The sequence below is a fragment of the Chiloscyllium plagiosum genome, chromosome 22 (assembly GCF_004010195.1).
Source record: "Chiloscyllium plagiosum isolate BGI_BamShark_2017 chromosome 22, ASM401019v2, whole genome shotgun sequence".
NCBI classification, from domain to species: Eukaryota; Metazoa; Chordata; class Chondrichthyes; order Orectolobiformes; family Hemiscylliidae; genus Chiloscyllium; species Chiloscyllium plagiosum.
In genome coordinates this window covers 55,061,611-55,078,865 of record NC_057731.1, presented here as the reverse complement: position 1 = coordinate 55,078,865, position 17,255 = coordinate 55,061,611, and the positions used below count along the sequence as shown (strand labels likewise).

The window sequence follows — 17,255 nt, the reverse complement described above, 5'->3', positions numbered from 1 at the left end:
AGAAGAGATTGACTTCAGTGGTTAATGGGAAAGTTTCTGTAGCTACAGGTGGAAAGAGTAAAGTGGACACTTACTGAGGGTGAACTGGTGCACTGAAGGATTACTGGATCAAATTAGAGTCCAATGAAGGGCTGAATGGCCTACTCCTGCACCTATTGTCTATTGTCTATTGTCTAATAAAGATAGGTAGAATTCCCAGTTAGTCCAGACAAATTACCAAGCAATAAGAGGATATGAACGATGTTTACTTAGTCCTTTGTTCATCCAGCAGCAGCTTTACAAGTCACAACATGTAGAAAGCCACTAGATAATAGAATTACTGACTGCGGAATTGCAAACATTGAGGTCAAAATAAAACAGAGCAGTATGGAGGACAGGGTTAGTGAAGTAGGCAGCATATTACTGAAGGATTACAGAGAAAGCCAGTGCATGAAAAGGTGTGTCATTAAAAAGTGTCACCTGTAGGCAATGTGCATAAAAGCCTGAGTGGGCTAACTAAAATACATGGATTAGCTCAGTCCCACTGTATACCAAAGTCAGAACTCTTTAAACTCTGCAAAAGGAAATACATTCACTTTCCTGAAAAAGGAGCAAACGATAAATATTAATTCAATATGCTAAACTTCAGAAGAAATGAACAGGATAAAGAATGATGAGTTTTAGAGACACGGGAGGCTATTAGGAGATTTTATCAGATTAACTGAGGATGTGTGCTGCTTGAACTGAACTGCTTGTTGATCTGAAAAGTATCATTTATCCTTGCCACTCAGAGTTGAGGCAAGACAATTCAATGCAATTAAATTTTAGCTTTGACAGTTGATATTTCTTATCAAACCTTCTAGTGGAGGATGAAACGGGCACAGTTTGTCAGGTAGTGTTATGTGAGGGGCAATAAATCCTACTTTTAATTTAAAAATTGATATAACAATGTCGATAAACATGCAATTAACTTTAAATGGTTGCTCCTTCATTTTACTCAGCTTCAATTGGATCTAAGACCTCACTGATCTTGATGCTTAAACTCTTATGATAACATCACTGCTTTGTCGACATGAGTTCTGGCTATTGAATGTTCCAAAAAGCCTTTTCAAGGAATAACATTCTGAAATAAGAGACAAAAATTCAAGAGTTTGTGTTTGTGAGACGTCAGATATCGCTGCTTACCAGGATGCAGTGAATCTTGTTGCCTCTGACATCCACAGTCGGAGCCTGAAGCAGTCGCCAGTCCCGTCCTTTGTTATAGGTGATGAATGTCTTAACCTGTCTTTGTACCTTTTTGTTAGCCAAGAACATTCCCTTTATCCCTGCTACCTAGGAAAAATGGTTACAATTGAAATACCATCAACAGAAATGGGGACTTGCTTTTAAAACATCCAAGATATTTAATTTTAAGGTTTGTATAGCTTTCACCCATCGATGATAAACTTTGACATTTGAAGTAGCCTCCTTGAAGTGACTTTGGGAATTAACTGTGAAAGATGCCTCTGATTGTACGAGGAGGTCTCTGTACTGATGACATATTTAAACAACCGCCAGAGATTTCCAAATTGTTTTCCCTGCCTGCAGTCCAACAGGCAATTAGTTTTAAATCTCCAGGAAGAAGTGTATAATATAGAAAGATGGATTTTTCTTTTTAACAGCATTCAGTTTTGACTTTAATGCTACAATCAAACAAGAACATTCACTAAATCCATTATGAGGCTTAGCCACAAACACATTAGTATACTTCCTAAACAGGCTAATCTGATCTTCTCTGAGCTAATTTAATCCCTTCCTCAGATTAGTCACTGGAATATTGGAGCTGAAGTATCGGTTGGCTGTTTGTTATGTAAATACACTGGAAAATTGAGTTTCATTCATGTCAGGTTTCAGTAAAATAGAAACCTTTACCTTAAAGAGTACTGTTGAGTACAGACATTACATTACCTCATAAAGGTCAATCATAACATTCCCCTCCGGGCCTCGGCTGCTTTTCACATTCTCTAAAGCAATCGTGAAGTAAGCTCCTCTTGCATCAGACACGTATAGATTGTACGTGTCATTCTGGTTCCATTCTTGCACAGCGGCAAACACTTGATTGTCGTCAGTGCTGATGATGTGCATATCCTGCCAGGACAACAAAAAGTTTATGTTGCACTGATCCTACTTTGAGATCACTGTTTGTAATGGAAAATTAACAAAATTAACATTTACTCTGAAATCCATTTACTCTGAAATCTGAAAGACAATGCTTTACTAAATTTAAAACTTTCTGACACTTTGCTGAAGTCTGCAGTCGAGGGACAGCTTGTCTCTGCGGAACTTTGTAAACATTCAACAAGAGAAAAATATAGGAACAGTATGTCCACAACAAGGGAATGAAAAGAATAACAACTCAAACCTTCACAGTCTTTGTCCTTGAGAGCGTAATAAGAAACTGTATAAGACAAATACCTGAATTATGCTCAGGGCCCTTCCACAAGGTATTGTTGTCAAGTGCATGTGGTCCCTCTGCAATGCAGAGGTTAAAATTAATAAAGCTCTTTTTGGTTGCTGTTGCTAGTAGTTGAGTTGAGTCAATTTAATTTCCATGACACTGTTGTTAAACCAGCTCCTGCCGCATCACGTCAACAGTAGGGAGTGCGAATCTCAAGCCATCCTACCCAGCCGATATGCTCAGACTAAATAATGAGGCATTACCAGGCCATAATTACCACATGATTGGGCCTGTTTCTGAATGTGCTTTGAGGGCAAGATCTCAATGCCTGGTTTGGATGCCCGGGGAAATAGTGCAGTTGAAATAATGCGAAGTGTAATTGAATCCTTTCTGTTTGTTTCTTGGATGTGAGTGTTGCTGACTAGGTCACTCTTTATTGTCCATCCCTGGTTGCCCCTGGGAGATTGGTCATGGACTCCCCTCCCCATAGTCCCACTCTCTCACTAGAGAGAGTTGACTGATGTTGGTTTAACCTGAGGGTCACTACACCCTCAGGCGAGGGGAGAGGTTGTGAAGGAGAGTCCTTCTTGGTAACCTCAAGAGGCATAGCAGGTTTTGAAGGTACCTGTGGACTGCTCAAAACATTCACAAAAACAGATAAACAGAGACAAACACTGTGCTCATAACTAATTGTGACAAAGACTTTCATCATCTCAAACTATTATGATAAAACGGGGTGGCATGGTGGCTCAGTGGTTAGCACTGCTGCCTCACAGCGCCAGGGACCCAGGTTCAATTCCACCCTCGGACGACTGTCTGTGTGGAGTTTGCATATTCTCCCCGTGTCTGTGTGAGTTTCCTCTGGGTGCTCTGGTTTCCTCCCACAATCCAAAGATGTGCAGGTCAGGGTGGATTGGCTGTGCTAAATTACCCATAGTGTTCAGGGATGTGTGGGTCTGGGTGGAATGCTTTGGGAGGGTTGGTGTGGGCTGAATGGCCTCTTTCCATCCTGCAGGGATTCTATGGTAATGCCATTCACAGCGTGAGCACCTGGATTTGACCATGGCTTAGTTTTTCCTTTTTGTTGTTAATGATATTCCACCCAGTTCTTCAGGCAACATGTCTCCCACAGCCATGATGACCAGACATAGATCAATTGGTCAATGTCTGCATGTGTGTGGCACCTTTGGTGCCCACCTGTAAGGAGGCATTATTAAAGCTGGACAAGACACTAATTAGATCACAGCTGGAATACTGTGAACAGTTTTGAGCCCTTATCTAATGACAGACATGTTGGCCTTGGAAGCAGTCCAGGGAAGGTTCACCCGGTTATACAAGGTATGGAGGGACTCTGAGGAGATGTTAAGACGCTTGGGTCTGAAATCATTGGAGTTGACAAGAATGAGGAGCAACCTTATAGCAACCTTGTCTTATATTTAATGTTCCAGGGGTTAGATCACTGGCCTTATAAGACAGGAGTTGGGAGTTCAAGTCTCACTGCATATTTTTGTGGGCGGCACGGTGGTTAGCACTGCTGCCTCACAGCGCCTGAGACACGGGTTCAATTCCTGCCTCAGGCGACTCACTGTGTGGAGTTTGCATTCTCCCCGTGTCTGCGTGGGTTTCCTCTGGGTGCTCCGGTTTCCTCCCACAGTCCAAAGATGTGCAGGTCAGGTGAATTGGCCATGCTAAATTGCCCGTAGTGTTAGGTAATCTGATTTACAGCATCCAAAGTTCATTCAGTTTTTAAGATTCTTAGGAGATTTAACAGAGTAGATGTGGAGAGGTTATTTCCCATTGTGGGAGAGTCTAGGACCAGAGGGGACAATCACAAAACTAGAAGGTTGCCCAATTAAGACAGAGATGAGAAGGAATTATTTCTCTTTAAGGCTGAGAGAGACAGATATTTAATCAGGAAGGAAATTGGGAGTTATGGGGAAAAGGCAGGAATGGCTTTCTTTTGGGCTGAATGGCTTTCTTTTGCTCCTTCCATTTGTGACCTTCTGATGATAATCTTGATGCTCCAGAAGCAAAATGTGTGTGAATTGCTTATTGTTTCAGAGCAAAGCAATAAGTTGTCATGTGATTCAACTCATCCATTTAAGACTTTTTAAGTCAATATCAGCAGAACAAGCAATCGATCAGCTTGTTCCAGTCCTTGTTTACTTAATCATCCCACCTTGCTTGGAGGTTTCTGACTTTTATCCCATCCCTGTCTGTGACTGGATCCCACCGGCTGTCCCCTCCTGACTTCACCTTCATGGCCGGTTCACAGAATCCTCTTGACACCTTACTGGTGTTCCTCTTGCTACACAGTCAGCACTTTGCACTGTTTTTAACACCTTTATAATCTCTGTTTAATACTTAAAATAGTGCTTGAGGGAGGGAGACTTAAACAAAAACATTAAATCACTTTGAAGCTCTCAGGAGGAAATGGTGGGTTCTCTTTGCATGGTTAAGTTCAAGTGATGCAAAGAGTTATCTTTAGCTTGATCTGCTTTATGTTTCTGGATGGACTAGTCAATAAACTACATGGATATCTGTTACCCAGTCCCTCCTGTCTAAGTTAAACATTTGTCATCACTGGGAGTATTTAGACTGTATTCCAGTATACCTCATGTATACGGGTTACTTCCGAAAATAACCCTGCCTTAACTTCAATCCACTCTGGAATGTAAACTCAGAGGAGAGGAGCTGCCTTGCACAAACATCCTCTTTTCACAAGTTGACATCATGTTAAAACTGAGGCACAAACATCTGACGTATTTTGTCGCAGTTTAGGGTGGTATTTTCCTGGCCAATAGGTGAAGGGAGTAGCCGAGCAACAACACCACTCGGATATTGCTTCCCTTAAAGGGTCTGATACAGGGTTTAAGAGTGGATTGTAATTTCTGCTGTATGCACTGACATTGTTCAGCCTGCATTGTGATACCTCTTTCGCTCTCCATCCAAGGGCAATGTGTAATCTATACATTGAGAGACGAACATCATCAAATAGGAGTATCATCAGTCAGGTATGGGACATTCAAAAAGTGCAGGGCAGTTGGCACATACTTGGATTTTGGAAGCAGTGGCTGTTTCTGAAAAAGCCAAGAAACACTTAGGGATGGTTCTGCCATGTATCCCCTGCTGTGGAAGTTTGCCAGAGAAGGGCAGAAATCCAAGGACCACATTTAAGGTCCCGATTAAATAGTGAGCTGGCATTTAGCCAGCAGCAGAATGCTCCTGCCATCTATGGAGGCCACTGACTCAGTGGAAGTGACAACCTTGTAATGGTCTAACGTCTTCAAAATGGAGACTCCTTTCCCCAAAAGAGGGGGCTGCTAGCAGTAAGGGCCACACCCACAGTTCCAACTCTGCCACTGAGGCAGGCTCCTCAACAATCACGTTCAATGTCTATCTCTCTCAGTTATCCCGTTGATGGTCTCGGAGTTACTGGCTCTCTAATTCCTGCTGACATCATCAGGAATTCACCCACCATCTGGAATTGGATATTGAGCTCCATGGTGATCAATTAAGGAAAACCTCTGGAAATATTCCTTAGTTGAAGAGTGTGGTGCTGGAAAAGCACAGCCGGTCAGGCAGCATCTGAGGAGCAGGAGACTCAATATTTTGGGCCTATGCCCTTCATCAGGAATGTTCCTTGGTCAAACTCACTCTGTCTATCTTTACCCCTGTCCCAGTCTCCAGGGTTGGACCATTGGATCGGTCCATGCATATGGGTAAGGTGCAGAGCAGGTAACCTTCCTATTTTTACTGCCTGCTGTTCAGCATATTGGAAGGACTTTTACACACTGACCATCAATCTGCTTTTCCATGTCTGATTGCACCTTCCCAGGCCAACACACCTTCGCATGAGTCTCAAAGGCAGAGCTTCTGACTCAGAGGTAGGGACACTACCAATGCATCACAAGACCTCCCAGTCTAGGAGACACGAATGGGATAAAATTGATACTTTTTATTTGTCTTATGCAAAATGGTATGTCAAAGGTCAATTCTTGAATCCAGAACATTGGGACAGCCCAGATGCCCAACATGAGACATTAATTTCTACTCCTCCTGATCTGCTTCGAAAACCCCTATTGAATTCTGGATCAATGGTTATTGAGTGAAAACTTTGTTGAGCTAGAAAGGATTCTGCTCATGTTCCAGGCGATGGTGGTTATTTCTGGTAACCTGATGGGAGAGGCAACATTGGGCAGATTTTAAACATTTTCAACAATTCATCATTTAAGGCATCACCTTGTGCTCAAAACAAATGAAGAGTTGCTGCTACTGTGATGTGAACATCAGAGAACAACCACGTTGTAAAAATATATTACTTCACGGTTCTCTATTGTTTCATTTTTTACCTCCTGTTATGGATTGTGGAATTTTTTAAAAAAGATTCCTCTTGTTTTACTTCCATACAAAGCTCAAAAAAGCAAGAAATAGCCAACGCTATACACCAGATTGGCAACTAAACCCCTTGATTACTTTAATTTTCATTAACAGGATATGGACATCACTGGTTTGGCCAGCATTTATTGCCCATCCCTAATTACCCAGAGGGGAGTTAAAAGTCAAACCCATTGCTGTGCGTCTGGAGTCACATGTAGGCCAGACCAGGTAAGGATGGCAGTTTCCTTCCCTAAAGGACATTAATGACCCAGATGGGGTTTTTTTGACAGTCAGGATGGTTTCATGATCATCATTGGATTTTAGTTTCAGATTTTTTATTTAATTCAGATTCCACCATCTGCCTGGTGAGATTCAAACCATTAGTTGGGTCTCTGAATTAGTAGCTGAAACTTTATTGCTGGAACAGCACAGCAGGTCAGGCAGCATCTAGGGAACAGAAGATTCGACGTTTCGGGCACAGGCCCTTCTTCATGCCCTGAAGAAGGGCATGTGCCCGAAACGTCGAATCTTCTGTTCCCTAGATGCTGCCTGACCTGCTGTGCTGTTCCAGCAATAAAGTTTCAGCTTTGATCTCCAGCCTCTGCAGACCTCACTTTCTCCTCTCAATTAGTAACCGAGCAACAATACCACTAGGATTTTGCTTCCCTTAAAGGGTCTGATACAGGTTTTAAGAGTGTACTGTCACTTCTGCTGTATGCACTGACATTGTTCAGCCTGCATTGTGATATCTCTTTCACTCTCCATCCAAGGGCAATGTGTAATCTATACATTGGGAGATGTAAATCATCAAATGGGAGTATCGTCAGTAGGGTATGGGACATTTAGTAAATGCAGGACAGGGTTGGCACACACTTGGATATTTGGAAGCAGTGGCTGACAAGTAAACCTAGTGTTTTCTGAAATCATGAGAAAAGGAATGTATCTCTTTCAGCATCAGAATTAAGGCCACAATTTTGAACAATAGGCCAAAAGGACATTTAATAGGAAAAGGAAGGAATCAGGTTCACTGTCAAGTCTTCAGCTTTGGTTAATGATAGTACCTCAGGAACTCAGTGGATGTATCTCTCAGGTAATCAGGCTGGATAGACTTGGGCTGTTACACCACAGCAATGCTTGAGAGGTTGGAGAAGATACCGTAAGCATTAATCCTCTAATGGTGACATGGTGTGTCTGTGGTGGCCTTTGTCCCCTGCAGCCCACCAAGGACACCAGTGTTATGGGCACGTTGACAAGGAGACAATAGCTACCAGGCAGTGTCATTGGAATAGTAATTTGGAGTTGCAGGCTGATATATTGGTATAATGGACTTAATCCCATCATGACAGAAAGAGATGTTAAGACATGACCTTATAAAGACCCATATAAGATACACAAACCCAGTCAGGCCCTGTGAGAAAGGAAATCCATCCACCTCAACTTTGCTGGCTTACATGTGGCTCCAGAGCCACAGCAATTTGGTTGACTCTTAATGCCTGCCCTCTGGGCTCATCAGGGATGGGCAGTAAAAGCTGGCCCAGCCAGTGAGACTCACATCCCTTAAATAATTACACAGGAAATGGATTTTCTCTCTTGATTGTCAGTTTACAATTGTTTGCCCCATTCCTGGTGAGTAAGAAGACTTGTGTTTATTATTTAATATTTATTCACTTGGGGGACATTGGGTGTCACTGGCTGGGCCGTATCATCCCTAGCTGCCCTTCAGAAGGTGGGGGTGAGCCACCTTCTTGAACCTGCTGCAGTCTACCTGCTGTAGGTGGGCCCAAAATGCTGCTTATCCATCATGTGTCACATCCTCCAGATGCTGCACACAACCCTCACAGCCCATGATGTAATAGGAAATATAGATGCTGTTGTAATATATCTAATTCTTTTCAGCAAGCTCTCGCACTCAGCCATGTGATAATGACTAGATGACTGGCTTTCATTGAGGGATTGTAGGGATACTTCCCCTGCTCTGTCAGGGGATTGTTTACATTGAGGAGAGAGGGAAGATGGGAGCTCAGTTTGACATCTCAACTAAGAGATAGCAACTGTGGCAGCTCCGACTGTGTCACACTGAGCATCAGATCTGACAGCACGTTCAACTCCTGCAGTGAGCCATGAACTCAACTTTTGACTCAAAAGCAGGAGTGCTGACACTGAGCATGGCTCTGGGAATGGTGTACCTGGTAAGGCCAGGCATGTCTACACCAATGTACAACTCAGCTGAATCTGGAGAGCTCTGCTTTAGAGTTCCTAGCCATGGTCCTAATGTTCTGTCAGAGTCAGTAGAAGCTGATCAGTGAGGAACTTTATTAACAGGCTTGGAGCTCCCAAATGAGAAAGATGTGTTAAAAGCACCCTGTCTCCATCAGCCAGTTCCCCTGGCCATACCGCTCAAATACATGTTACCTTCTGATAATTCCATTTTGTTTGCAATTCTGATATAATTAAATAAAGATAAAACACTTTCATCATAAAATCATTGTAATGAGATACTGTGCAGTACAGGAGAAGGTCTCTGTGATCAAAAGAATGTCAAGATTTTACTTCTTTTTACCTTGGGCAATGAATATTTGGGGAGTTTCATTTGTGTGAAGCTCTGTCTTCGATATGACACGTAGTAAGTCACCCGTCCACCAGATGTCACCTGGGTAGTGAAGCACAAGACACATATTACACTTGCTTTTTGTTCTGGAACAGAAATTGGTTTATGGGCGGTAAACAATTAATGGAGAGCAAATGCGCAATAAACATTAATAAATGTTCTGACTTGACCCTCTGGGTGACAAAGATAATAACCACTTCAGCCCAATCACTAAAGCAACTTGGTAATTTATTTTTCTCGTAAAATACAAACAAAGTGAGGCTTTTCAGTGAACGAGACATGTCCTGAAGTCAGTGCCATGGCTGAAGCCTGACTGTGAGGTGCAATTAAACACATAGCTGAAACAACAGCAGTGAAGAAATACTGAACACTGCAAATTGTTGCTTACCTGTCCTTTGATTTCAAAACTCTGACTAATAGAAAATGTAATAAATTATGTTACTATTTTGATGTTGGTCATTCCAGAATCTTGATGAGCTTCATAAAATTGGAAGCATTTCCGACAAACAAATTCATTCTATTGTACCATTGGTGATCATTGCTTCCCTATTTATTAAATTGAAAAAGGACAAGGGTCAAACTTATAGTATTGACTATAAATTCAGAGTCAATAGAGTCTACTTTCTTTCATAATATGCATTCAAGATACATAATAGGCAAGGTGACTCTGCACATTTTGAAATGCTTTGATAGTCTCCAAGTCTGAGCCCCTCTGCCCAGCCTTTTGTTCTTTCTCTTCCACACGTTGTCATCTCTCCACATGTTTTCATACCTGACCATTCATATGGCTGCCATAAACTGGTAAAACAGCTGACTGTTGCAAATTGATAAGTGGATTATACAGCTGATGTTTGGCTCCTCCGGTTAACCAGGCTGCCTCACTGGATGTCATATTTCCTTTTCTTCTCCTTTTACTGGCTTGGCGCTAGCTTGTTCCTTGTGACATTGACAGACAGCACCTAATTTGGGATGTTTGTCAGCTGAACAAACAAGGAAACAGATCTCCCTATTTATTGTAATTAACCTGCTTTTCTCAGTCACTTGCCAATCAAATCAGAGACAACTGTTTCTTTCCTGCAATCAGCATTGGTATACCTGCGTAATCATAAGAGACCTGTTTAAAAATCAAGTACATGAGTATCTTTCAGATGTAAAACACCTATTTTTTTCCGTTTTTTATCATTTTGAGAGAATTCATAGATTGTTCTTTTGCTACAAATGGTCTCAGGAGGATTTTGAACTCTTCAGCTGATATCAATTACTGGGTTTAGTTGGAATGGGGAAATTGAAATGCAGAATCCCCATGTCTCACTATGTGCTTGCTGATTTTAACGCTGTTGAAAAAGTGACCACCGAACAGCTTTCATGCTAAATGCTCCTTGTCCCTTCACTGTCTCTTAGCTCTTTATAACAACCCAAATTCATCCGATCCATATGTTGTTTCTTTATCCAAAGGGCTTCTTTTGGTCCCTCACATTCATCAGTGAACAGGATGGCAGTGTTAGGAAACATTGTCTTTTCCACTGGTTCAAAGCTTTTTATCCTTCAATTAGACTGGTTTGCAATCAAAAGCTGATTTTGATTTGAGCTCTCTCAACTCTTGCTCCTTCTAAATTGCCATATGATCGTCTGACTGATCCTTTGCCAATATTGAAGGTGCTGAAATTAAGGTGGACAATATCTTAACTGTTTCCAAGAAGTTTAATGGAAAGGTCAAATCAACAAGTAAGTTTTCTTTTTTTCCCACTAATCCTGTTGACAAGAATGAGCAAGTGGTCCACCCAATGGAGGTTTACTCACTCTGTCTTGTGGTCAGAATTTTTAGTCTGTTTCAATAAAAGTTAATGGAATGCAGCAATTTCTATGACCTGTATGGTTAGCCTACTGAAAAATGCAAGGCATTTATCTCGCTCAGTTTCGAGGTTGCAAAATCCCAAAAAGAAGTGATCTGTAAGATTATGCTATTCTATTAATATTTTTACACGTCAGCAATAATTCCTCAAACAGAGTTTCCATCTGAAACTTTTTTTCTAATGATCGATGATACAGGATTTATTTCCACTGGTGAAACTCCCGTGGCGATGTATATTGTAGACAATAGACTTTCTCTTGGATGCTATTATTTTGCTGACTCTCTGCTTGCCATCTGTCTTTTAGTTTACTTGCATTTTTCTCTCTCATGTGAGAAGTGACAGTGAGTCAGGGAGATGAGGCACTGTAGCTTGCATTTGAGGGGATTTGGGCAGATGAACTTCCACTGGTGAGTGAAACGAGGACAAGAGGGCATAGCCTCAAAATTATGGGTAACAGGTTCATGACTGAATTGAGGAGGATTGTGAATCTGTGGAATTCCCTGCCCAGTTGAGGCTTCCTCGCTGAATGCTTTTAAAGCTAAGGTAAATAATTCTTTGAATAATAAAGGAAATAAGGGTTATGGTGAGAGGGCGGGTAAGTGAAGCTGAGTCCATGAAAAGATCAGCCGTGATCTTATTGAATGGTGGAGCAGGTTCGAGGGGCCAGACGGCCTACTCCTGCTCCTGGTTCCTAAGTTCTTATGTTCTAAGTTTCCATCTAATTCCTTTCCCCACTCTTTGAACTTGCCCTGGTTTCTCTTGCAATCACTATCCATTCACACAACTCCTCCACTTGTCACCACGGCTATTATTACCATTAGTCGTCTCCCCTCCACCCATACAGATCCATTGCGCTGGGTCCCAATACCATCTTCTTTCCCCTGTTCTACTCTCACCTGTGTCCTACCATATCCACATTCCCTACAAACAGCTGAGAGGCCACAGGCTTCTGCAGCCTGCCTACATCCCCCTTTCACCGCTGTTAGCCAATTTTCCCGTGGAACATTTTCCTCCCAGAAATCAACTTTTCTTTTGAAAATCTCAAAATGGTTTGAGGAAAGATATCCTGGTTACACCTCTCTCAGTCTGACTCTCGTGTTGATAGGTACGATTTTTAAATTGCTGACAAAACAAGCTTGACTGGGGCTTTGTATCCCTTTGAAATTTTAACTTATACATTTAAAAAAAAAGTTCAATTTAGTATGAGCAAAGGCACATTGGGGTGAATTTTAATGTATCGAATGACTGGGAACAAGATCAAACGTGAGACATTTGAATGGGGGAGTAGGCCATTCAGCCCCTTGAGTCTGTTCCATCATTCAGGGAGACCATGGCTAATCTGTTTAAATCCATTTATGTGTACTGGGTCTGTCAAAGGGTTTCTCACAGAGCCGCATCTGTTAACACCTGATTTCCAATTAGCAGCAATCAAAGTTCCTATGATAATCAATGCAGTCTGTTCAGTCGGACACTCTAACTGTTCAACACCAAGCAATAGGAATTGGCATAAAGAGGGAAAGAAATCTTGGAAAGGAGTCAAGACAGACAAAGGCCACAATCACTTCACTGGTACCTCCTTGGACGTGCTGCTAGGATCTCTGAAGACACTGCGTGAGATATAATTCCTTTGTAACAGGAAGGTGAAGATTGCCATTGAAAGTGGAGGTTGCTGAGGTCTCGAACACCCTCCTGGATCCACTGCAGGAAACAGCTTAATGAGCTAACCAAGTCAGAAAAGATCAGGGCAGTGGCCTATTCACCCATAAGGCTGACGCATGTCCTTCGCAGCACTTCACACATCTCTGTCGGTCATATACTTACCTATCTATTTCTCATAGACATTTTTTGGCACAATGCGCCTCTCCATCACCTCAGAGTCAGTCTCAACAAATCCTCTCCATCCATTGGGTTGACACTTTTCATGGGTCTCACTGATAGCTCTCTCCTTCCCCTCCGTGCAGGAGGGGAGAGTAGGGGATAGCAGGGTGACAGTGAGAATCAGAGGTGCTCTCAACAACTGACAGCTGGAGAGACAGAGATGCAAGAGATCTGCAGCACACAAACAAACACTGTCTCTGTATGCTCAAGAAAACAAACCTCTTGAATAAATGTTACCAAAATTAGGCTTTTAAATATCATATCGTAGTTTGTATTCAAATAATTTTGGGAGGCAGCTGGCTGTGTAAAATCAGCAGAGACTCAGCAGTCTGAATTTCTATTGATGTAACGTGGGAAACTGGGGGTGGGGCAGAGTATATTATGTGGCTTTACTCCATGTAAGGGAGGTGATGGGCTAGTGATATTATCATTAAATTATTAACCCAAAAACCTGTGGAGTGCTCCATGAACCCAGGTTCAAATCCTGCCCTGACAAAAGTTGAATTTCTGGAATTAAGAATCTAATGATAACTGTGAAACAATTGTCAGGGGGAAATCCCACCTGGTTCACAACTGTCCTGTGGGCAAGGAAACTGCTAGTCTTGCCTACATGTGACTCCAAATTCACCTCAATATGGCTGACTTTGAACTGCCCCCTGGGCAATAAGGAAATGCTGGCCCAGCCAGACACAGCCACATAAAAAGAAGGGCAAGGTACATCATTCTACTTCTGTCTTGATCAAAACTCCATGGTGATTGGTCATTTCTGTTTCTGGATAATTGCCTTGAGTCCTTTCAGCTGCTGTTTTCCAAACCGAGACAGGCCCTTTTAGATCTATGTGTAGGCTTGACTGAACATGATCTCCCGTGTATTTGATGCTGCTTTTAATGTTTTAGAATAATTCTCCATCCTCAACTGGAAGCTGACTCAGTGCAATCTCTCCTTCAGATTCAAGCCTAATCCCATTTGGTGGCTTCCTAGTAAAATACGCTGGAAATGTATTTCCACTGATTAACCTCCAAAAGCAAGCTGACATTGCCATGAATGATTGATGAACAACAGACATCATTAAGGACTATTTTGAAAAGAATCAGATCTTTTCCTCATCCTATTTGCCTTCATTGTTTTGTGTTCACTTGTTAAAAAGAGCAAGAAAAAGGATCAGAAGTGATGTAATAAACTGGACTAAAACAAAGATGCATGAGGCAGTTTTCCATTTGATAGAAAGATCAGAATCAATGCCACATAAGAATTGGGTGAGATATAAGATAAATTGGTAGGATTGATTTTTCTTGAAACAATTTAGGTCTCCAGAAATGCTATAGAACCAGACTTTCTTTTCTCTCGATCTAGATCTGAGTGACAATTGATTGAATTGAGGTTTGTATTCAATAAGACTTTATTTGTTCCCATTTTCAATGTGCCTGCAGACAACAGAGTCTGAAAAGGTCATCTTTTAATTTTCTCAGAATTAGGCAAGGGCTTTAGTGTATGGGTTCACATGCAATGTTACATTGCAGCCTTAAAATGAGCTCTTCATTTACGTGGAACAAGATTTGATTAAGTTCAACCAAATCACTTTATGCTTCAGATTTTCAAAATCTTTCCCCGTTTAGAAATAGCCTCCATTCTTCCAACCAATGTGCATTATCTCACACTTCCCCACATTGTATTCTGTCTACCAATTCTTTGCCCACTCGGCAAGCCTACTCAAGTCCCTCTGAAGCCTCCCTGCTCCCTTAACACGACTGGTCCTTCCTCATGTCGTTGTGTCATCCGTATCTTTAGTAACAATGCCCTCAGTTCCTTGGTCCAGATCGTGAATAGTTGTGGTCCTAACACAGACACCTGTGGAACTGTACTTTCCATCCTGAAAAAGATCTCTTTATCTCTGCCTTCTGCCAGTAAGCCAATCCTCTATCCATACTAGCACCTTGCCCCAAATACCATAGACTCTTGTCTTATTTAGCAGCTTTCTGTGGGCCCCTTGTCAATGGCTTTTTGGAAATCCAAACAGATTATGCCCACTGGCTCTCCTTTGTCTAACTTACTTATTACCTCCTCAAAAAATTCAAACAGATTGTCAGGCATGACCTCCCCTTGACGAAGCCATGCTGACTCAGCCCATTTTACTGAGCACATCCAGTACTCCAGAATTGCATCCTTAATAATAGACTCTAAAATTCTACCAGTGACCAATATTCTGTCTTCTCCCTTCCTTCTTTCTTAAGCAGAGGTGTTACATTAGCTATTTTTCAATCCTCTGGAACATGTCCGACTCCAGTGATCCCTGAAAGCTCACCTCCATAATCTCCTCAGCTTTCTCCTTCAGAACCTTGGGTTGTAATCTATCTGGTCTGAGTGATTTCTCTGCCTTCAAAATCATAGAACCCATAGAGCATGGAAGCAGACCATTTATTCCATCAAGTCCACACCCACCCTCTAAAGGGCATCTCACCTGGACCCACAACTTACCCTTGTAATGTTGCATTTCCCATGGCAAATCTGCCTACCTGCACATCCCTGTACACTATGGGCAATTTCCCATGGCTGATCCACCTAACCTGCACATCTTTGGATTGCAGGAGGAAACCAGAGCAAATCGACACAGACACGGGGAGAATGTGCAAACTCCACACAGACAGTCACCTGAGGCTGGAATCGAACCTGTGAGGCAGCAGTGCTAACCACTGCACCACCACGTCACCTTTTCATCCTCCCCAGCATCTTCTCCTTAGTGATGGCCACTACACCAACCTCTAACTCCAGAATTTCTTGAAGTTCTGGATTACTATTGGTGTCTTCCACTGTGAAACCTGATTCAAAGTACCTATCTGGTTCCTCCATTACTACTTCACCAGCCTAATTTTTCAACAGTCCAGCGTCTCTCTCTCTCTCTCTCTTACCCTTCAGTGTCTAAAACATTTCCTGCAGTCTTCTTTTATAACACAAGCCAGCTTATTCTCATATCTCACCCTTTCCCTCCTTATTGCTTTCTGAGTTATCCTCTGCTGGGTTTTAAAGGTCTCCCATCCCTCTGGCTTCCCACTAATCTTCATCACATTAGATGGTTTCTCTTTTGCCTTTATCCTGTCCCTGACTTCCCTTGTCAGCCATGGTTACCTCGTCCTCCCCTTAGTATGATTCTTCTTCCTCGGGATGAATTCCTGTTGTGTCTCCTGAATTTCCTCCAGCTACTCTTGCCATTTCTGTTTCAATGTCTTCCCTGCTAGACTTCCCTTCCAATCAACTGACCAGTTCCTCCCTCAGACCTTTAGTCAGTTGTAATCCTGTTACATCTGATTCCAGCTTCTCCCTCTCAAACTGCACTGTCATATTATGGTCATATTATGTTTACTGGCCCCTAGGGTTTCCTTCACCATAAGCTCCCTAATCAGGTTGGTCTCATTATACATCACCAAAATGAGTACTGCCAGTTCCCCAGTAGGCTCTACCACAAGCTGCTCCAAAGAAAATCATCTTGTGGACATTCCACTAATTCTTTGTCTTCGGATCCACTGCCAACCTAATTTTCCCAGTCCACCTGCATATTGAAGCCCCCCCCGATAATTATGGGAACAGTGCCTTTCCTACATGCCTTTTTTATCTCCTGATTTCATTTCTTTCCTCCATCCTGACAACTGCTCGGAGGCCTGTACACACCTCCCCTCAGGGTCTTTCTCCTTTTGCGGTTCCTCCACTCTATCCACACCGATTCTACACCTTCTGACTCTACATCAATTCTTGCTCTCAATTTAATTTCATTTCTCACCAACTAGGCAAGCCCACCTCCCACCCCACCCCCGTCGCCCAGCTGCCTGTCTTTTCAATATGCTGGGTTCCTTGGGTACTTAGTTCCCAGCGTTGATGTTCTTGCAGCCAAGCCTACAAGCTCATTTATCTTGCTTCATCTAGAATTAAATATCTTGTGGCAATCATGAAACCACTGTGATTATCAGGGGAAAAAACATCTGGTCTACCTAGTACCCTTTAGGAGAGCAAATCTGGCATCCTTACCTGGTCTGGTCTACACGTGACTCTGGACCCATAGCAACATGGTTGACTCTCAACAGGCCTCTGAAAGGGTCTAGCAAGATACTCAGTTATGCCCATTGCTCA

At 42.4% G+C, this 17,255-nt stretch overlaps 1 protein-coding gene across 2 annotated transcripts in view; it reads right to left on the bottom strand.

Moving 5' to 3' along the window:
* The window catches only part of LOC122561354 (VPS10 domain-containing receptor SorCS1-like), a 1,166,089-nt gene that overhangs the window by 214,587 nt on the left and 934,247 nt on the right, over positions 1 to 17,255 (bottom strand). For both annotated transcript variants that reach the window (XM_043713086.1, XM_043713087.1), the window contains exons 8-10: positions 9,357 to 9,446; positions 1,927 to 2,106; positions 1,165 to 1,311 (exon numbers count right to left, since the gene is read on the bottom strand). In XM_043713086.1, coding sequence (XP_043569021.1) covers positions 1,165 to 1,311; positions 1,927 to 2,106; positions 9,357 to 9,446 — 417 coding nt within the window. The remainder of the gene's footprint in view (positions 1 to 1,164; positions 1,312 to 1,926; positions 2,107 to 9,356; positions 9,447 to 17,255) is intronic.